General features: G+C 33.1%; 1 protein-coding gene across 3 annotated transcripts in view; it reads right to left on the bottom strand.

Moving 5' to 3' along the window:
• Nucleotides 1–20,725, bottom strand: part of PIP4P2 (phosphatidylinositol-4,5-bisphosphate 4-phosphatase 2) — a 76,243-nt gene extending 55,518 nt beyond the window's left edge. The window contains exon 1 of one of the 3 annotated variants that reach the window (XM_074269773.1): nt 20,336–20,725. In XM_074269773.1, coding sequence (XP_074125874.1) covers nt 20,336–20,441 — 106 coding nt within the window. In that variant the 5' untranslated portion in view covers nt 20,442–20,725. The remainder of the gene's footprint in view (nt 1–20,335) is intronic. The other 2 variants (XM_074269762.1, XM_074269779.1) reach the window with 2 other exon arrangements.
• Between the last annotated feature and the right edge of the window lie 1,446 nt (nt 20,726–22,171).

Genomic DNA, 22,171 nt, shown 5'->3' with positions numbered 1-22,171 from the left:
CAAATACATCTCAGATATTAATTACTCTGTGTCATCCTGAGTAAGTCACATAATTTCTGTTTGCCCTCAGTTTCCTCATATATAATATGGGATTAATAATAGCATCTATTTTCCAGGATTATTTTGACAATCATTAAATAAGATAATAATCCTAAAGCACTTAGTACAATTTTGACCTGACATATATTAAGTGGTGCATAAACATCAGTTACTATATTATTAGCAGTAACATTCTATTCTAATTCATAAGCAAAAAAAAACTTTTATCACACCTAAATCCCAACAAGGAGATGATAAAATGATATCATGACATTTCTCTAAGAATTATAATATATTAGTAGAAGGTCACATCTAAATTACTGCTGGAAGAAGAAATGATACAAAATATACTTCATATGATCACTTCAGATGTGGGAGGGCCTTAGAAACCATCTAGTTCAACCTCTTTTTTTGCAGAAAGGTTAAAACAACATGGTCAAAATTAAACAGATCATAAGTAGATAAGGTAAAATTTGCAAGAGAGTCTTCTGGCCCTATGTCAATCCTAGTTTCCTCTGTAAAATGCTGCTTCTCTGTTTCTTGTGACTTTGCATAATGCAATATATATTACTTGTTTTTATTTTTAATGCATGCTTTTTGTTTTTTATATCATTTATTTTAGTAGCTATGCCTTATAACAAAAATATTAAAATAAAAAAAGAAAAAGTTCATCTAAAAACAATTTATTAACTGTGTATATGCAACATTCTTATATATTCACTCCATCTTCAGCAAGAAGAGAAAGCATTTGCACAACTTCTCTCATGGGACATGGCTATTTATAATAATTACATCAAGTCCAGTTTTATTTTTGCTATTTTTTTTCATTTATGTTCTAGTAGTCCTTATCTGCATTGTTCCTCTCATTCTGCTTTTCATGGTACATTAATTCATGCAACTCTTCCCCCTATTCCTCTGAATTCATCTGTCATTTTTTTTTTACAGTGAAGTAATTTTCCATTATGTTTATATACTACAGTTTGGTTAGAGATTCCTTGATTAGTGGGCATTTCTAGCTCTTTAGTACCAAAAATAGTGTAGGTAGCATATTTAAAATAAAAGCACAGGTTGGAATTCAATCTTTAAAATTTCAATGTTCCAAAGTATTATACTAGAAATTGAAGATATTATAATAGAAACAAAATAGCCCCTGTTGTATTGGGACTTACATGACACAGGGATGAATAATATGAACACATAATATAATGCACAATGGGAAATTAAGAGAGAGGGGCAAAGCAAAGATCAAGCAAAGTCTCTGAAAATCTTTGAGGAAAAAAAAGTTAATCACTTTCTTTTACTTTTATTCAAGTCTTCTTGTACAAAATGACTAATATGCCAACTATTTACTTGATTGATTGCTTACTATCTCAGGGAGGGGGTATGGGGAAAAGGGAGGAAGGAGAAATAGAATTTAGAACTCAAAACTTAAAACAATACAATTAAATGTTTAAAAATAGTTTTTAACATTACGTTTGTAACATCTGTGTATGTGTGTTTGTGTGTGTATACACATATATGCTTAGAGAAGGGAAAAGGCTTCATAGAAGAAGTAGCACCTCAGCAAAGTCTTAGAGGAAGCTTAGCAGAATGACATATGACAGACCTTAAATAAAAATGTATTCACTAAATGAGTGAGATTCAGGAAGAAGAGAGGAACTCTAGGAATGCAAAGAGGCAATAAATGGCACTGTCTGTAATTCAGTATGTGAAGATGAGTAGTAAGGAAAATGACTGCAGAGAGAGGTTAGAGAAAGATTATGGACAGCCAGACTGAGAATTCTGGATTCTATCCTAAGGATATTAAAGAGCCACTGAAGATTTCTGAGCAAGGAAGGAACATGGTCTGATTGGGTTTTAGGAAAATTGCTTCAGCAAGCATGTTAAAAAGACTAGAAAATAAATGTTGATAGCAGGGAGATAGATTAGGAGGAAATTACAATAAATTCTGGAGAAAAACATAAAAAGCCATCCATTCCATCTTCTCTTACTCTCTTCTAAACTCTGTGTAATCTGTATTCCTTCATCATTCTACTAAAATATTCTGTGAAAGATTAAGAACAATCTTTCAATGGCCTAATCTAATAGCTCTTTTAAAACATCAATTCAAATGCTTCTTGATGCATTTGACATGTTTTTGACAATATTTGACATGGTTCCACTTTCTTCTCCTGGGTACTCTCTCTAGAATCTCATGACATTGATCTTTCCAAGTTCTCCTATATGTCTGTTTCTTATTATACATCTCCTTTGCTAATGTCATACCCACCAAGTGTGGGTGTTTCCATAATTCCCAATCATCTTCTTTTTTCCTTCTATACTATCTCACTTTGTGATTTCATTAGTTCCTAAGGGTTCAATTATAATGTCCATACATGTGATTCCCAGATCTTGAAAAAATTGATATTATGCTTTACTGTTTAAACATTACCATGCAATCCACCCTATTCTCTGTTTTGTCAACCCCCCATTTCCCAGTATAGCCCAAAAGACACTCTAAGTATGCCATAATCACTTGCTTGCTAACTTGGGACCCTTACTTTTATTTACAGATAAACAAAGAACTATCTTGGGCTTTCCTCAAGGGATAACTCTCCTTTCCTATAACTCCTTGTCAAAATTATGGATAAATTTAGTATCCAAAGGAAAAGCAAATGAGGGTCTCTGATTAAAATGGTTCTGATTTTCTAGCCAAATTTACTGGATGAAATTATCATTCCTTAATTGCCAGAAAGGGATCAGCTACACCTAAAGGTCAATCCACTTTCCCCAATTTTAGATTAATTACTTGAGAATTACTCTCCCACAAGGAAAAAATAATAATAAGAAAAAAAAAAAAAAGTAACTTTTAACCCAACTCCCTGTTAAAACGTCTACCAATTGGGATTGTTATCTTTGCCAGGGAAGGATCAAATGACATCCTATTAAGCCAATCAGAACTAAAACACAGCTAAACCAGCTAGGACCCTTACTCAACCTTTGATAATTAGGAGAGACCAATGATGCAATTTATTGGTTATTGTTAGCTATCTAACAAATTGATCATTCTTAAGTCTAGTTTTTTGGGTAAGCCAATATGACCCATTTTACTAATAGTTTATGTGTATCTGTTGATAAAATGTGATCTTGCCCTGGAGAAAAAGATGTCTCCATCTCCTTTGTTGGAATTTTACTTGCTACTAGATAGATAGATAGATAGATAGATAGATAGATAGATAGATAGATAGATATTTAAATACATTATCTAAGTTTCTCTCCTGAGCTCTCATTCTATATTATAAATTGCCTGAAGATGACAGACAGCTGGCAAGAATAGAAATGCCTTAAATAGTAAAAAATGAAAGATGATATATTGTCTTCATAAAGAAAAAAAGATGCAACAATTTTTTAATCCTAAGGGAAAAAATACAATATTAAAGACAAATATAGGAAAACATAAACCTAACTCATAAGTTCAAATGTGAATAGGTTTAATAATCCAACAAAATAAAAAAAGAGTAACAGCTTGAATAAGAAAACAAAATCCTATGCAATCCTTTGCTTACTAGTAACACATCAAAAACTCAAAGCCATAAGCAGAATAAAAATTAAGGTCTGAAAGAAATTTTACTATGCATCAGGAGGATAATTTGAAAAAGTAGGCATTCCAATCATGCTATCACCAAAAAAAAAATAAATAAATAAATAAAATTTAAAATATAAAAAGAGATATATAAGAAAGATATTATTCTGAAGCAAACATACAATAAATTATTATCAATATTAAATGTATATTCTCTAAACACTCTAACATCTAAATTTATGAAAGAAAAATTAAGTGAATTACAAAACAAAATAATAATATCAGGAGACAATTTCTTTTAGCTTTAGAGAAACTTAACAAAGATAAACAAAAAATATATAAAAATGAATAAATTATTGGAAAATCTAAATTAAAAAGCTTCTAACCGGACTTTTGACAAAAACTATATATTAAGACAAAGAAATATTGCAAATAATAGGTAAAAATAGTAATCACATTCTTTACAATCCATAACTCAGTAAAAATAGTTTTCAGTTCAGGGAGGACAGACAACTGAAATAGACACTTAACAAAGAAAATCTAAATTACTGAATCATAGAACAAATCATAAAAACACCTAAAAAATATATGGGAAAAATTGATAATGAAGAAAAAGCATGCTATAATATCTGGTATACAGCTAAAACAGTACCTCCAGGGGAAAAGAAATCTCTAAAATATATAGAATTACAAAACAGAAAAGCCAAAGATTAATGACTGAAAATTCATTTTTTAGAATTAGAAAGTCAACAAAAAACTTAAATAGAAAAGAGGTGTTAAAAATTAGAGAAGAAATAGAACTAAGAACTAACAAAACTGATAAATACTTCTTAATCAACCTGATTAAAAAAAGGATAGAAAATAAAATTAACAAACTGGCAAATAAACAAAGTGAAATCAGAACAAAACCAGAACAATTTTATTTTAATTATCAGAACCTAACATTTATTGTTATATGCTTTAAAAATAAAAATATAAGAAACAGAAAAATATATGCAAAAGTATCAAAAAGCTTTACTAAAAGAACTAGATATTTCAAACAATCCCATCTCAGAAAAAGAAATAGATTTTGTTGTAAAAGGAAAAAACTTCACTTGAGAATTATATTAAATTTTAAAAGAATAATCAGTACCAATACTCTACAAAACATTCTCAAAAAGCTGAAAAATAAAAAATATCTACTTGATTTCTTTTATGAGACAACTATATTCCTAATACCTAAAGCAATGAATATAAAACCCAAATAAAGAATTACAAATCAGCATCATTGATGACTATTAATTCAAAAAGTTTAAATAAAATCCCTTCGGACTAGGGAAATTCATTCAAGAAATCATTTATTATGAGCAAGATGCATTTATACCAAGAATACAAGGATGGTTCAATATTAAGGGGAAAAATCAGCAATCACATTAAAAAACAAAAACATATAAAACCACAGGATTACTATATCTCAATAGGTATTAAAAGTCTTTTATTAAATTCTAACATTCATTTGTGCTTTTTAAAAATATGTAAAGTATATCCATAGAAGAACCTTTTAAAACTATCATAAAAATATTTACCTAAAACCAAAAACAAACATATGCATTCAAGCTGCACTAGAACCTTACCCAATAAATTCAGGAGTAATGCTAAGATGTCCACTCCCTTATTATAATTTAATATTGCCCAAAATTCTAGTAATAGCAACAATACAACTAAAACAAACTGAAAGCATAAAAATAAAGATGAGATAAAGCTATCCTAATATGGTGATTGAGTCAGTAGCTTTAGCAAAATTGTAGACTACAAAAAATCCCACAATCAATAGAAAATTCCATATTAAAATAAAACCTAAATTATAAATAATAGAAAGAGGATTCTTATTTCCAAACACCTAGATTTCAATCCATCAAAGAACACAAAATATTTATTTAATACTTATTTCAATGCAAAATATTTCTTAGTGTACAACAATTTAAATAGCTGGAAGAATATTTAATCATTAGGGCTGGGTAGTATAGTATCAGTATAATAAAAATAGCAATTTTTTCAATTTGTTTAAAGCTTCAGTGCCATATTAATCAAACTTTCAAGGGGATATTTTATAAGACTCAAAAATTTTAAACATCATTTTGTGAACATGAAAACTATATTATGAAATAGTTACAATTACTAGTCTGTCCTAGACCCACCAGAGTACCTTTGACCACTGTCCTTTGCAGTGTGAGCTCTACCCGGCTCGCCTCCTCTGAGGCCTTCTAAGGTCTCTGGCCACAATCTCTTGAATCTATAGTTTAGTAACCGGTAGCGCACTCAAGAACAACCACATGTAATCTTAAAAGCCTTTATTATACCTACTCACATAATGCCCTGACTGATGCCCTGACTTGTTGGTTCCCGAGTGAACACCTGGTCAGAAGACCCATGTGTTCACTACCAAAATCCTTACCTCTTTCGGCTACCCATCTTGGCTTGGCCACCCAGCTAGGGAGCCAGGGTGAACAGCAGGAGGTTAAAGAGGGCGGTTGCTGCCTGCAGTGGGCTTATATAGGGCCTGTGAGGTCACACACACAGCCAATCAGCGAGAGAGTCACCCATTACAAAACTATCTCAATATGGCCAGGATCCCGCCCAAGGGCAGTCCTAATATCCACAGAAATTACTTCTGGGCCTCAATCCCGATGCACTGTGTCCGCCCATTTAAAGGGCCCTTACATGAAATCACTATCATCATAATTATTTGATATTGGTTGAAAAATAGAGAAGTAAATCAATGGAATAGATTTGACAAGAAAGGATGAAAATTTATGGAATTCAATAATCCACTATTTGATAAACCAAAATAACAAAAATTAATAAAGAATTCTCGATTGATAACGATTTTTGAGGAGACTCAAAAGCAGCTTAGTTGTAAAATTAACTTGTTATTGTTATTGTCTGATCATTTCAGTCATTTTCAACTCTTCTTGACTACATTTGATATTTTCTTGTCAAATATGCTAGAGTGGTTTGCCACTTTCTTCAACTCATTTTACAGATGAGGAAATTGAGACAAATAGGCTTAAAAGTAACTTGTCAGATAGCTAGTAAATGTCATATATGAACTCAAGATGAGTTTTCCTGACTTCAGCTCTGATATCCCATCTACTGCATCACCTAACCATCCAAATGTGTACTAAGCTTTACAAATTATTTTCCTCACAATATTAAGTATATAGTTTAAGCCTCACAATAACCCTGAGGTAATGATTAAATTTATTATTATCCTCACTTTCATATGAAGAAACTGAGGTTCAGGAAGTTTAATGACTTACCTAAAGTCAAGGTAGTAATTGTCAGAGATGAAATTCAAACTTAAAATTCTCCAAAATCAATCAAGTACTAATCTCCCCTATCAAAATGTCTTTTAAGTGGCTTTATAAGATTCATGAGAAAATTGTATAATGCTTAGATTAGAATCAGTACCAATTATTTACAGATTGAATTTCTTAATATATAATGGGAAAAAATTATGAGAATTTATCTTATTATGGCTTTTTATTATGCCCCAAGGTAAAGAAATGCAGTTGTATTTGTTATGATATTGTAGCCCTCACAAAAGTCCTACTCTGGTACCTTATCCTGGCATAGAAATTACGCCATCTTTCTATTGATAATCTGTAGCTTATCCTGTCCATATATTGTTGGTATGTAGTTATTTTCATATTATCTCCCCTATTAGACTTGTGAGTTCTGGAGTGCTGAGACTGTCTTTTTGGTTTTCTTTGTAACCTTAATACTTAGCAACATGCCTAGTACATAATAGGTGCTTGAGAAATGTTTATTGACTAACTGACCTTGGGTTCTTGAAGGCTAGATCAAGAGAGTACAAGTTGGAAAAGGCTGTATAAATTTGGACAAGATTTTTGTTTGCTTTCTAAGTAGGGTCTATTGTTCAAGAACCAATGTGTGAGAGAAATGCTAGGCAAAAGGTATTTAATTAATTAACCTTGAAGACCCACAAAGAAGATAAAAATCTAAAATTATCTTCAGCTTTATGAAGTATCCTTCTGTTTCTATTGTAATAATGATGGGGAGAAGGGAAGGGGACAGGCTTTATTAAGCATATACTAAGTACCAGGAATTATGCTAAAGCTCTTAACAAGTATCTCATTTGATCTTCACAATTACCCTGAGATGTAGGTGCTACTATTATCTCCATTTTAAAGTTGAGGAAACTGAGGCAGATATAAGTCAACTGACTTACCCAAAGTTGTATAACTAGTAAACATCTGCAGTTAGATTTTAACTCAGATTTTGCTAACTCCAAGTCCAATGCTCTCTCCAAGGGAATCAGAGAATGCTAAGTCACACAATTCTTGTTTTGCTTTTGTTTTTGCTGAGGCAATTGGGGTTCACACAGATAGGAAGTATAAAGCCCCTGAGGTCACATTTGAACTCAGGTCCTCCTGACTTCAGGGCTGGTGCTCTATCCACTGTACCACCTAGCTACTCCAAGAGGCCCAGAATTCTTAAAGCATCTATCAACATAAATAATACTAATAGTGAAATTAATTCACTATCGATACCTTGGCAAAGGTACTAGAATGCTTTACTTTTTTTTTTTTCTTCAGTTCATATTACAAATTACAGTTTATATTACAAAATGAGGAAACTAAAGCAAACAGGGTTCAATGACTTGCCCAGGGTCATATAGCTATCTAGGAAGGATCTGAGGCCATATTTTAATTCAGAAAAATGAGTCCCAAAAATAAAGTCCCAGCACTTTATTCACTTCACCACCTAACTGCCCAAAGATAATAAGCATCATTTTTCTTTCTACAAAGTGAAATGGTCCTTATAAAGATAAGCTGCATCATATGTGCAATATCTTTTACAAAGGAAAATGAACAGAAATTTTAAGATAAATTTAATGAGATCCATTAAATTAAATCAATATATAATTCAATTCTTGATTGCTTAAGTGCATAGATAGTCATATAACAGGCTTGAGGAAAATATGTTGCAAAGAACAGTTTGAAATTCAGAAATGAAAAAAAGAGAAAGTATATCATTTGGAAGCCACATCCCTATATATTCAGTATTTTCTTCAAAAAAAAGAGTTGGAAAATGTTGTAAATGGTAGACACCAAACAACGCAACAAAAAATAAGTATATCCTTCCAGAAAGGAAATTCTTTACTGTATGCAATCAGATCATTAAGTAGTTAGTTAGATGAAATCTAATTCAAAGAAATAGTAAAGATGAGAAGATATTTCATGAAATAGAAATAGTTTCAATCTGATTTGCTTAAACAAACTGCTACCTTTGAAAAATATAGACTATTTTCTATAGCATACTTTCCCATTACAAATAAGCTGAGGAACAGAAGTAGATGGAAGATTACACTATGTTTGTTGATATCAACAACAGCAAAAGAGACATTTGACTTGATAGACCAGGAAAAAACCCAATAACCTACAAATCTTAAAGTGCCACCTTCAACAGTGTCTTCCAAGGATATGTTTAGATCATTCAGTAGTCTCTAATAGATGTAACAACAGAAATAATTTTACTCAACAGTGTTTTTTTTAATTTTTTTCTTTTTTGTTTGTTTTGTTTTGGTTTTATATTTTTATTTTTTCAACAGTGTTTTGAAAATCAACATCAAATGCACAAAATCACAAGAACAATGCCCACCAATTATAATCATCAGTGTAATGATAAAAACTAGTTTATTTTTGCATATAAGGGAGATAATCAGAGATAACAGAATCATATCAGAGATAACAGAATCGAGAAATAGCTGTCAATCTGTCAATCCTTTCCGTGTCCAGGCCGGGTGAGGTTTCCCGTGTTATATTGTTATTACCTACCTTACAGGATTATTATGAGGAAAACACTTGATAAACTTTAACCCACTATAGATATGGGAATTATTTTTCTTCCCAAATATGGAAATGTTTCTAAATAAATCTATCATCTAAACTTCGCCAAATTCTCTAGGATTAGTAATGGCTGACCATCCAAAAATTTAAGGCTTTTCTATTGGGGGGGAGAGAAGGCTATGAGAAATGGGGGAAAGTCAGAAGTTGTCAGGTTTTTTTTTTTTTCCAAATGTTGAAATGTTTCTCCATTACCTTGAATTTCTCCTCTCTTCCACAACCCACCAAAGTCAATTTAAACACATGGTCTTGCTGCTTGACGAGGGCATTGATCTTGTCATTCAACTAGTTCTAAATCCACCTTACTGTGCTATCATTTAGTCTACTTTTTTCCATTCTATCTGATAGGTATCTGAAAAAGGATAAGAGAAGAGGAAAAAAAGGAAGGAAGGAAGGGAGGGAAGAAGGGAGGAAAAGAGAAGGAAAGGAAAGGAAAGAAAAGGAAGAGAGGGAGGAAGGGAGGAAGAGAGGGAGGAAGAAAGGAGAGGAAGGGAGGGAGGAAGGGAGTATTAATTCATCTTTCTCTTATAACACATACTAGGGCTGCTAGATGACACAATTGATAGGCGACTGAGCATGGAATCAGAAAGATTCATTTTGATGAGTTCCAATGTAGTCTTGGAAATTTACTGTGTGACTTTGGGAAAATCCCTTTACCCTGTTGCCTCAGTTTCCTTAAATGAGCTGAAGGAAAATGACAAACTACTCTAGTTATCTTTGTTTTTAAAAATCTCAAATAGAGTCATAAATAGATATAACTATAACAACTAAACAATACCACATACAATAACAAATTCTAAATGCATATTGCATAAACCATCTAAATATAAAAAATTCACATAATAAAAATTGGAGAGAATAGTTGAAGACATCTGTCACAACTATCACTGGTGGAGGATTCTCTATAAAGAAGGATAAAGGTTTCTTCTCCCTTAAAAATGTAATCTCCTTGAGAGCAAGGAGTGTTTTTACTTAGCCTAATTCCTAGAACATAGTAAATATTTAATAAATGCTTGCTGAATAAATGGTTAGTTGAATGACGATCACAATAAATAATAAAAAATAATTAGGTTTTGCACAAACTAAACTATGCTATAGATAAGAAATTTTCTATTGGGCCTTAAAAATCAATGCATCAGATATTGTTGATATAATATCTAAAATCCAAGAAAATAGGGAATTAATACAAATATGATGAAGAGCTATTTTCCAATAGGAAAATGTTCTAAGTGGTGAAGTATATAGAGCATTGGATCTTGAATTAGGAAAGTCTAAATTCAAATCTGCTCTCAGTATTAGCAGTAGGACCCTGGGCAAATCAATTAACCAAGTTTTGCCTCAGTTCTCTTTACTATAAAATGGGATAATAAAAATACCACACAATAGGGTATGATATAAAAATGAGATAGTCTTTGTACAAAGTGCTTATCATAGTACCTTGCACATGGTAGTCATTACAAAAAATTTTATTCCTTTCTTCCTTTTCTTCCTTTCAAAAGATGAATTGCCTGCTACTAATAATCACATGAAAAATTTCTTCAAATAGATAATAAATGAAATTTAAAACAAGTCTTGAGGTTTTACCTCATTTCCAACAAATTCTCAAACATAAAAAAATTAGAAATCAGAAATGTTGAAAAGGTATTACATACTAATTGAGTGGGTCTGAGAATTTTGAAATTCTCAGAGTTCAATCACTTTGAAAAACAATTTGGAATATGTGAGCTAAATAATTAAAATTATTATTAAGATTATTACTAGCTCTGTGTCTCTGGGTAAGTCACTTAACCCTGTTTGCCTCAGTTTCCTCAAATGAGCTGAAGAAGGAAATTGACTTACTAAGATATCCCTCTGCTACATCGATCCCATTGAGGTAACGGACAAAAAAAAAAAACCATCCCATAAGTGGCAAAATATTTATAGCAGCATAATAACTGTTAAATTGGATTTTGCTGACTGATGAATGACTAAAGGAACTGTGATATATGAATGTGCTTAAATATTACTGCTTATGAGATGATGAATATCAAGCATTCGGTAAACATGAAAGACATACATAAATTGACAGAATGGAACAATGAAAACAATAGATACACTGAATGAACAAGGAACCTGAAGAAATAGAAAACAGAAGAGAATTAAATGTAATTAAAATGCTCAACCTTGAGTCCAAAGTAGAGTTAAGAAAATATATCTCCCTCTTTTTAATGAAGAGATGAGAGATAATGGATGTAAAATGCTACCTTCACTGTCAACTGAGGTTGATATATTTTTTCTGAGCTTCTAAAAAGTCTTCACTATAAAAAACTGACTCACTTAGGTAAATAGGACAAGGGTATATTTAGTAATGATTGGAAAGCAAAAACAATAAGCATTGAGTTTACAAAAACAACAACAATATTATGAAAGTTTACCCACTTGATCATTCTCTGATCTGCCATTTCTTTTCATCTATTAACGACTTCTAAACCTACAAATATGCTCAGGTTTCTCTCATTGTTAAGAAGCTACCTGTAAGAAGAGAAGAAATTAATGGAATATAAAGCTAATTGTGTTAAAGCAGTTTGTGACTGGTAAGTAGGAGAGATATGGGAGAGGAGAATAGATTATATAGATTGCTGAACCTTTTAGGAGGTCTACATCTTTAATGAAATTCACAATCCTCAAGCTTACTGTCCTTTCCTGACTATTTACCCAATAACATGTGTAGTTTGTATTTTTAGATGGGAGTTGAGAACTGAAATATTTAACCTTTGTTTTATATGAGAGGTTTGGTCCAATGTGTGTTGGAATATATTGTGGAAGAAGCCATATGGTTAATGTAAAGAGAAATAGATTTGGAGGGAGAAATGGACTTGGATTTCAAGAAGGCTCTGTTATGTGCTGGTTGTGTGATCTTGGGCAGAGAAAGAAGACTCAATTCCCTCATCCACAAAATGACAGAATTGGACTAGATGGTTTTTAAGGCCCTAGCCAAATCCTATCAATGATATCTTTGAGATATCTTCTCTCTCCAGTTACTAATGATTTTTAAATTGCCAAATCTAATGGCATTTTCTGAATCCTCATCCTTTTGGACTGTGCTACGGCCTCTGACAATAGTGACCATTCTCTTCTTGTTATTCTCTTCTCTCAAGATTTTTATGACCACAGTCTTTCTTGATTATCTTCACATCTGGCCATTCCTTCTCAATAGTCAGGCAGTGGTCCTTCATCAAAAACATGCCTGCTAATTGTCGGTGTCTCACAAAGCTCTGTCCTGGGTGCTTTTTTCTCTCTCTATTCTATTTAACTTAAAAGATTACTCTGATGAATTTAGCTGTCATCCATATGCTGAAAATTCTCAGGTCTAATTATTCAACTCTAAGATATCTCCTGCCTTCCAGACTTATATGTCCAACTGCCTATTAGACATCTTGAAAAGTATGACTCACAAATATCTTAAAACTCAACAATTCAAAACTCAATTTATTATATTTCTCCTTACTCCTAAGCTTTCTCCTTTTCCCTAAAATATGACTGTAAGAAATGGTAATTCCTGACCATTAGTAATTCCTAAGTATTACTCTTAAGGATACAACCATTTTCTCCATTATAAAGGCTCACGATCTAGATGGCACCCTCAATTCCTCATTTTCTCATTTTTCCATGTCCAATCTACTACCAAGTCCTATCAACTTCATCTTCATAATATATTTTGTATATAACCCCTGCTATACTCTGATACTTCCATCACCATGGTGCATGCTGTCATCTCAATCCTGGACTATTGAAATATAGTCCTTTGCTTGACTTCCCTACCTCAATTTTTCCCCCTCCCCCACCTCGCCTTAATCTTTTAGTTATCAAAAAAAAGCTGCTTACAGCTCAGGTCTGACCATATTAATTCCCTATTCATTAAAGTTAATGGCTCTCTATTTCCTCCAGGATGAAATAGAAAATCTTCTGTTTGACTTTTAAAGTCCTTTATAACCTGGCCCCTTTTACTTTCCTAATCCTCTTATACCTTACTTTCTTCCATGTAGTTTATAATAAAGTGACACTTACCTCCTTAGTCTTCCTCATGTAAAACATTCTACTCTTGACTCCAAAAATTCTTACTGACTATTCCACAGGCCTAGAATTCCCATTCTCCTCATCTCTACTTCCTAAAATCCCACTTTTTACAATAAGCCTTTCCAAGTCATCCTTAAAATTATTACCTTCCCTCTAATCATCATGATGATGATAACATCATTTATAAGTGCCAGGCATAGTACCAAGCACTTTCCAATTATCCTCTCATTTGATTTACTTGGATTAATCCTACATATATATATATATGTATATATATATATATATATATATATATATATATATATATATATACATACACACACACACACACTGTTTGCAAATAGTTGTTAACATGTTGTCTTCTTCATAAGAAAGGAAAGGATAAGATAGAACAGGACAGGACAGGAAAGTGGAAAAAGAGAGGGAGAGAGAAAGGAAGGAAAGAAGGAAAGAAGGAAGGAAAAGAGGAAGGGAGGGAGGAAGAAAGGGAGAAAGGAGAAAGGAAGAAACCAAACTTATGTTTCTTGTTTCTTACCCACAGTATACATATTTTCTACAAGAAACAGCCTGAATGGGAGCAGAAAAGGGTCCTAGAAAAGCAGGACCCATAATGGCTCTTCAGAAAGAGAAGACTAGCAGGAGAGATATCCTTTCCTTCTATATATTAAAGCAAGTCAGGTCTCAATAATTCAGATATCTATTAGTCAGTGCATAAATTTAGGGCAAAAAAAGGTTATAGAGAATATCAATTCAAGACTATCTGCTTTTCTTCAAATCAGGAGATTTGGGGGGCTTAGTGGGACAATAGTCAATACAATATCTTTAACACCTTAAGAAACAGTTTTGACAATTCACATCTTTATCTTTACTCTCTAATTTTTAGATTTGTTTTTGGTTTTAAGATTCCTCATAATTTGAATAGTAAAAGTTGACCATATGGTCTTTTTTTATTATTATAGCTTTTTAATTACAAGATATATGCATGAAAATAACTATATGGACATGTATACATATATTGTATTTAACATATACTTTAACATATTTACCATGTATTGGTCAACCTGCCATCTGGGGGGGAGGGGGAAAATTGAAACAAAAGGTTTTGCAATTGTCATTGCTGAAAAATTACCCATGCATATATCTTATTTACAAGATGTATGCATGGGTAATTTTTCATCATTGACACTTACAAAACTTTCTGTTCCAACTTTTCCCCTCCTTCCTCCCACTCCCTCCCCCAGATGGCAGTTTGACCAATGCATGGTAAATATGTTAAAGTATATGTTAAATACAATATATGTATACATGTCCATACAATTATTTTCTGTACAAAAATAGTGTACAATTTGAAATAGTGTACAATTAACCTACGAAGGAAACCAAAAATGCAGACAGACAAAAATAGAGGGATTGGGAATTCTATGTAGTGATTCATACTCATTTCCTAGAGGACCAAATAGTCTTAAACCTAAAAAGTGAGCTACCTTAAAGAAAGTCTACAGAATTTGCGAGTTGATCACTTTATCTCCCAACAGACTTAGATTTTTCAGTTAAATGTTAAGAAACATGTTGGCATGAACTAAAAGGAAATGTGGGCATCCCAAAATAGACCTGCAGAAACATGGAGCTTGGGGCATAGAGTATAAATGGAATGTGGCTGAACCAAGGTTTTTAAAGATAACCAATTCACTATACTTTGACATACATAGAAAGCTAATAAAAATGTACTACATAAAGCCAAGATTAATGCAGGTAGTATAACTCAGAGGAAATTATTAGAATATCATAGACTTTAGAGTTGGAAAGCACTTTGGACATAGTCCAACAACTTCAGTCCACAGATGAAGAAATTGAGGCCTACAATCACATAGATCTAATTAGAAGAGTCAGAATTTGAATTTAAGGTTTTGTTCATTGATGCCACTTATCAGTCTAACTATCATCATAATTACTAGTAGTTATATAGGGCCTTAAGGCTAGCATTGAATTTACACCTATTATCTCAATGGAGCCTCACAATGACCCTCAAAGAATTATCTCCAATTTATGCATCCAGCTTTACATAACTGTATACATGTCAGTCAATGTTCATTTATAGAGGCCTACTATGTGCCAGTCACTGTGCTAAGCACTTGGGATTCAAAAAAAAAAAAAAAAAAAGAGGCAAAAGATAGTCTCTATATCGAGGAGATCACAATCTAATGTTTCTCCTTTGAAGTATAAAATACTTGAGACTGTTTTTTTGTTCTTTTTAAATTCCTTCTAAGATTAGCACACAGTAAGCATTTATTAAATAATTACTGACTGATTGTGAGGGAACTTTTATCACCATTTTACAGATATGAAAAATGAAAAAAGTTAAGTGACAAGATCAAATCTAATGTATAATTTAATAAGAAATGATTAAATTCTTAATTTAATCAATCAATTAATATTTGATCAATCAATCAATAAACATTTATCAAGTATCCACTATATGCCAAGTAGTAGGCTAAATAGTAAATTTAAAAATTTATTTTAAACTTAAAATTTAATTAAAATTAAAATCTTAAATTTTAAAAACTTTAAAATTGTTATCTCATTTGATCCTCATGACAACCCTAAAAGATAGATGTTATTATTTTCTCCATTTAATAGATAAGGAAAATGAGGCAAATGGAAGTTTAGTGACTTGCCCAGGATCATACAGTTAAATACCTGAAGCAGAATTTGAACTCAAGTTTTCCTTAGTACTAAGCTTATTACTCTCACTTCCATACTACCTAGCTTTTCCTATAAAAGAACAGCTACATATGGTAGCTTTCAAGAAGAAGGCTAGCATGAAGTAATATTTTATATTCTCTGAAACAGTTGTGGAAGAAACAAAACAAAATAAAATAGTTGTGAAGTTACTTTATTAGTCAATGAAAAAATGTTTCCTCTATCAAATAACTTCAGTTTTAACATAATTAAAAATGTAAAACAAAGAATGAAAAGAAAAACTTATTTTTAAACATGTTATATCAGATATCTGAATGCCTATTATCAAAAATTATTATCACATCTTATTGAACTGAAATAAAATTACTTCAACATAAATTTTATAATTAAAATAAAAGTTTATTTCTCTTTTATCTTTGAATTCAAAAAGAAAATTATTTGAGAGCATTAATAGGAATTACTATATAAAACTCAATTTTTTTCTAAAAATATAACAGCCCCCCCCCAAAAAAAAAACTCCTCTATGATAATTTCTTAAGAATAACAATGAAGGAAAGAAGGGAAAAGCATTGATTGTTTATATTGTGCCAGGCACTATGCTAAGAAACCTACAAATAATTCACTGATCCTCACAACAACCCTGGAAGGTAACTGCTATTATTATCCTTATTTTATAGTTGAAGAAAACTGAGGCAGGCAGAAATTAGAGGATTTGTCTATTGTCATACTGCTAGGAAATGTCTGAAGTCGCTTGAATTCAAGTGTTCCTGACTCCAAGAAGTCTGCATACCCTATACACTGTACCACCTAGCTGTCTACAATGAATATTAACTAAAATGCATTCCCTCAGTTACCATGCTTATACTTAGTTAATTCTAAACATAAGGTTTGTGTATCAAATAGAAAGTGCTAAAGAAATAGCATTATATTTTGCATGAAAAGCTCTAGTTTCAAATCCTGACCCTGTAGAACTTTTTACTATGTACTTCTCTCTCTTTTTTGGGGTCTTGTTTTCTTCATCTCTAAAATAAGAATATCCGGCTGGATGACTTCAGGGTCTTGTCCTTTCCAACTCTAATGCTATGAGCTTATAAATAAATAAATAAAATATTTTTAAAAGTGAGATGCAATACCCTGCTTATAGGACTACCACATCTATTAATTTACTAAATAAATTCGTGGAGCTCAATTCTCATTCCAAAGAAGCTTGAAACTGACTTTCTCTTTCATTGTCATCACTATCTCACAAAGGCTGATCAGTGCACCCAAAGAAATGTTAATACCACTGAACCCCTTTAAGGGACCACTATAGGATCTGGACAGATACCCAGTATAGATTTGGAAGAGAGTTTTCTAGTCATTCCACTTAAAGTCTGAATTAGATTGTCACTCAGGCTGCAGATAATTCTCTCTGGGTTTAAACCTACTCGCATTGATTCATGGCCTCTACATTATTAATAAACCTATCTTGAAATAAACACTCCAATGACTTTCAACCTAAAATGCTGAGTCTCAGGTGCGATTTTAGATTCAGTATCTTCCTACTTTAGGCATTCACAGTTAGGTATTTAATTTTTGTTTTCTCTCCTCACCCATTGTTACTTTTATTAAAAGGAGGCCAGATCAAAAGTAAATGAAAGCAGCATCAAAACCAAAGGCAAGCATTAGTAATACTAGCTTCAGATAAGTTTAATTCCACCATTACGGGCTAAACTTTTTTGATTGTTATAATAATTCAAAACATTAAGAAGTGGCCTCACCTTGCAGAGTTAAGTCAAATCTAATACAAGATTGATAAGGTATTGAAGTTTTTGTTTTGAATTAGATCTATGATATCAGAATTGTTTAATGTTCGCACTAAGAAAATACTACTAAACTATGTTTAAAAACTTATTAATAAAGTTCATCTTTATCATTTATCATAATTGATCCTTAGCCATTTAACTACACAAAATTGATATATTTGGTTGTTTATTCTATAATAGTCACTGATTGTTAATGGGAGGAGAGAGAGAATTTACTATTCTTCAACTTTATCTCCTAAATTTAATAAGGATTCCAGACTTCCTGAAAGTAAGTTGCCAAACTGAAATTTCTGCGGTAGCATGTTGGAAATAAGAGATGGAAATGAGGTTTGACTCTCACATCTAAAACTTACCACTATGGGGGTATACCTAAAGCATCTAGAGAGGTTTGTAGTACAGATCAAGTTTGTAAAGCATTCACAAATTTTAAAGCACTATGAAGCATGTCCCAGAAGTCTTAGTGTTATTTGAAGCTTAAAACTATACTGACTTTTAGAACACAAGGTAAAAAAAATTTTTAAAGTATTATTAATATACAATCTCTTGGGCTTTCTAATCTCGACCATTTTAGGAATGATGTATCACTTGGTCATTTTCAATAATCCGAAAACACTTCCCTCAAAGTAAAGATGAGCAAAGATAAAATAGAACAGTTATCTGACAAAAACTTAAACAAATTCAAACTCTAGTATACACCCTCAGAGGGTGAATCTTTTGCTGACAGTTGTTAATGTATCTCAGCCAACCAAGTTTGTAACAAATCTTAAGATTGAATTTGCCCAAGAAGGGAAATTTCACCACCTGAATATAGGCATTTCCCCCCATTAACAAAAATAAATTAGCCATCTTTTTTTTTTTATGTCTCATCATCTTGTATCATTTGTTCCACCTCTTACAACATGTAAGAATCTATCACCCTGAGTTATTTAAAAGCTAAACTTTGTTTTCTTCTATCATTTTTCTTGTAGGATTTGTGGTCTAGAGTGTCACCTTTCAAACTATGATGTGTTAATAGAGCCTTTAAACTGGACGAGTTCAACCTGCTCTACAGCTGCTCTTATTTCACACTAGAACTAAAAAGTTACGTGTTACCAGAAACATGACCTGTCCTTCTTTTTGTAAGCCCTGTTTGTCTCCTAAGCCTTTTCCCTACTTCTCCAAAATTGCATCCAAGCCAAGTGGGATACAGTCACTTAAGCTACCTCATCAGCTGCCAGCTGACCAAGTCTTTCTCACTTCAGTATTGTTTCTTAAGGTAAAACACAATCCTCTTCTCCCTCACTTCATTAAATAGAAAAATAATCTTCCCAACCCCCACAAGTATATTCCTTTTTCCTATTGTAGAGATGACAACTAGAGACTTCAGGTACAAAAACTATGATCTCTCTCCCCCACAAAATACATAAAATTATTTTAATAATATTATTTGATTAGGAAATAGGGTGAAAATGTTAACTGTATTAACTGAAGCTTCTGGTGTATGACAAGAGGTCACTTTTGAGAAGTCAATTTCTTATCACTCAGGTATGCATCAAACACAAGATCTCTTCTCCATCCAACTGTGGTTGCACACACCCAAAACTACCACTTTTAAGGACCACAGATGAATATGTGTTTTTAACTCGGTGAAAACTGAAATTGTATATATACTCTAACCCAAACATCTTCGTACTTTGATTGTAATGAACCTTTTTGCTAAAGGAAATCACTGATTCAACAGAGCAATAGCAGGCCAGCTTGGGTGGGTGGTAGGAGGCAGTGGGGAGGTAGTGATTCGAATGAAAATCAAGACATGCTGCATATTTTCCAAGCTTAGTGCTTTCAAGGGCATATATCAAGGTGAGCAGCAGTCCGTTTCACAGTACCACTAAGGGATTTGTGAATGATTGTGGAAAATTTGCACACCAGCTTTGGTACACTTAGGACTCATGCAAAAAGCCAAAGTCCCACTCAGGAAATACATTTCAGGTCCTTTTCCCCCCTCCCAGTGCAAAGTACTTGTATAATGTGCACAAAAGAAAAGCCCTGCAATGCAATGTAATTCCAAGACTCTCTGGCTTTGGAAGACACAATAAACACCTTCATTCCCCCCACATCTGCACTTCCAGCTCTTTCTCCTCTTCCTCCTCCCCACTCTTCTCCTCCCCCTTTCTAACCTCCCCCACCAAGTCCAAGTAAAAAGCTCAGTTCTCAGAACCCAAGATCCGGTTTCCAATGTTCCAGCCCTTTCCTTGCCAAGCAGAAATCAGCCTCTCTTGCCTTACCTCGGGGGCTGTTTTCTTGCAAATACGGAGGGGCGGTTGGAGTGACATTTCCAGAATGGGATGCTGACAGCAAAGGAGAACGTTCATCCACTCCCTCAGCAGCCATGACTGCAGCAAGAGCTCAGCTGGGAAGAGAGGCGGAGGGGCCCAGCGGCTGCCGCCTCTGCTGCTGAAGCTGCTGCTGCCGCCGTACCGGCTACTGCTGCTGAGACGGAGAGAGCCCAGGATGTGTCACAAGGCGAAGTAGGGGGAGGGAACAAGGAGAGTGAGGGACCAAGGAAGGGGGAGGGGAAAGGCTTTTTGAATCCGAGGGGGAGGGGGAGCTTGAGAGAAGCTGGGGAAGCAGGAACCGAGGCCTGGCAAAGAACAATTAAGGATGGAGCGGGAAATGGGCGGGGAGAGCAGGATGGCTCAGACTCTGCCCTCAATGCATCTTTAGTTTACTGAATGGAGAAAAAGAAATGGGAGACCAATTGGAGAAGAGGTAGGAAAAAAGGGGGGAAAAGTAGTCTTTATCTATAACTCTAGATAACTGGAGAACTACGATTAGCAAGCAGAGTTAATACCATCAAGCTCTTCCTGGAGAGAAAGCTAGGTAATTTTAGCTGTCAAACCAAGGGCAATTGTATGGGAAAAGTTAATCCTGGATCTTTGCTCTTTAATTCCTCAGTTGGTTTAAAAAAAAAAAAAATGAATTAAAGCAACAACATTGTGAAACTTTCATTCCACAATGAGAGGACTAAGGGTTGGTTTGTTTCTGTTTTTTGTTTTTGTTTTTGTTTTTTTGAAATGTGTTTGTTCCCTAACATTTTTTTATAGGAATGTTTTTTCTTTTTTCTTTGTTTACCTGCATGTAGTAGCACCTTTATGGTAGGATTTTTGACAAAACTCCGCTTAGAAAATGACAAAAGTTTCCCTCTATAAATATAGGTTATTTCCTTTATTCTGGATCTGTGTAATATTATCACTAGTACATACATTGTAATGAGGTTTTAGAATTACAAGAGCCTCAAATTCACATAACTTTCATGGAACTGATGAATTAATGCTCCTCTCCATCCACCTTCTAACTTCTTTGGCTTCTTTTAAGGCACAGATAATATCCCATCTAAAAGACCTTTCTGGAACTCTCTTAATTTTAACCCCTTCCATCTGTTGATCATTTCCAATTTATTCTACATACTGTATACAGCTTGGTTGTCCATAATTGTTTGTATAATATCTCTTCCATTACACTATAAGCTCCTTGGGAGAAGTGAGGATACAAAGTATTCAAGTGGATATTTTGTGTATCTCCCTGGCAAGCACCAGGCATTTAATCACCTTTTTTTTTTTTTTTTTTTTTTTTTTGACTGATTACATTTTTTTTTTAAATAAACACTTGCAAATGAAACTGGCTAAAAGTTAATGAAGGCCTTGGTTTCTGGGTCTGATTTTCTTTTCTTTTCTTTTTTTAATGATTTGACTAAGTACAAAAATAGAATTTTTTTTTTAAGAGCAAAGGTTGTTTTATTTTATATTTGTCTCTGCAGCCTCAGGAACTTATACAATGCCAAGTAGATATTTAACAAACAATTGTGAATTGAAATGGAATGAGAGATTTGCAGAAAAACAAATATCAGACTATTAAAGAGTGATATGGAATTAGATTTGGTCCTGAATTCTTTCTTGGGACTAGAGATAGAAAGTCAAATGGAAAAGACAAGAATAAAAAGGCAGGTAGTCATCCCAGCTCTAAATGTGAAAAAGTATAGGGAAAGCCAACTTTTTCTTGTTTGAAACTACTCTGAACTCAAGAAAAATCTTTATTTGTCTATCTAAGAACATATGGCATCA

Source organism: Sminthopsis crassicaudata, chromosome 1 (assembly GCF_048593235.1).
Source record: "Sminthopsis crassicaudata isolate SCR6 chromosome 1, ASM4859323v1, whole genome shotgun sequence".
In the NCBI taxonomy this organism is placed as follows: domain Eukaryota; kingdom Metazoa; phylum Chordata; class Mammalia; order Dasyuromorphia; family Dasyuridae; genus Sminthopsis; species Sminthopsis crassicaudata.
Note: the sequence above shows the minus strand (reverse complement) of the source record. Positions and strands in the feature narration are given on the sequence as shown.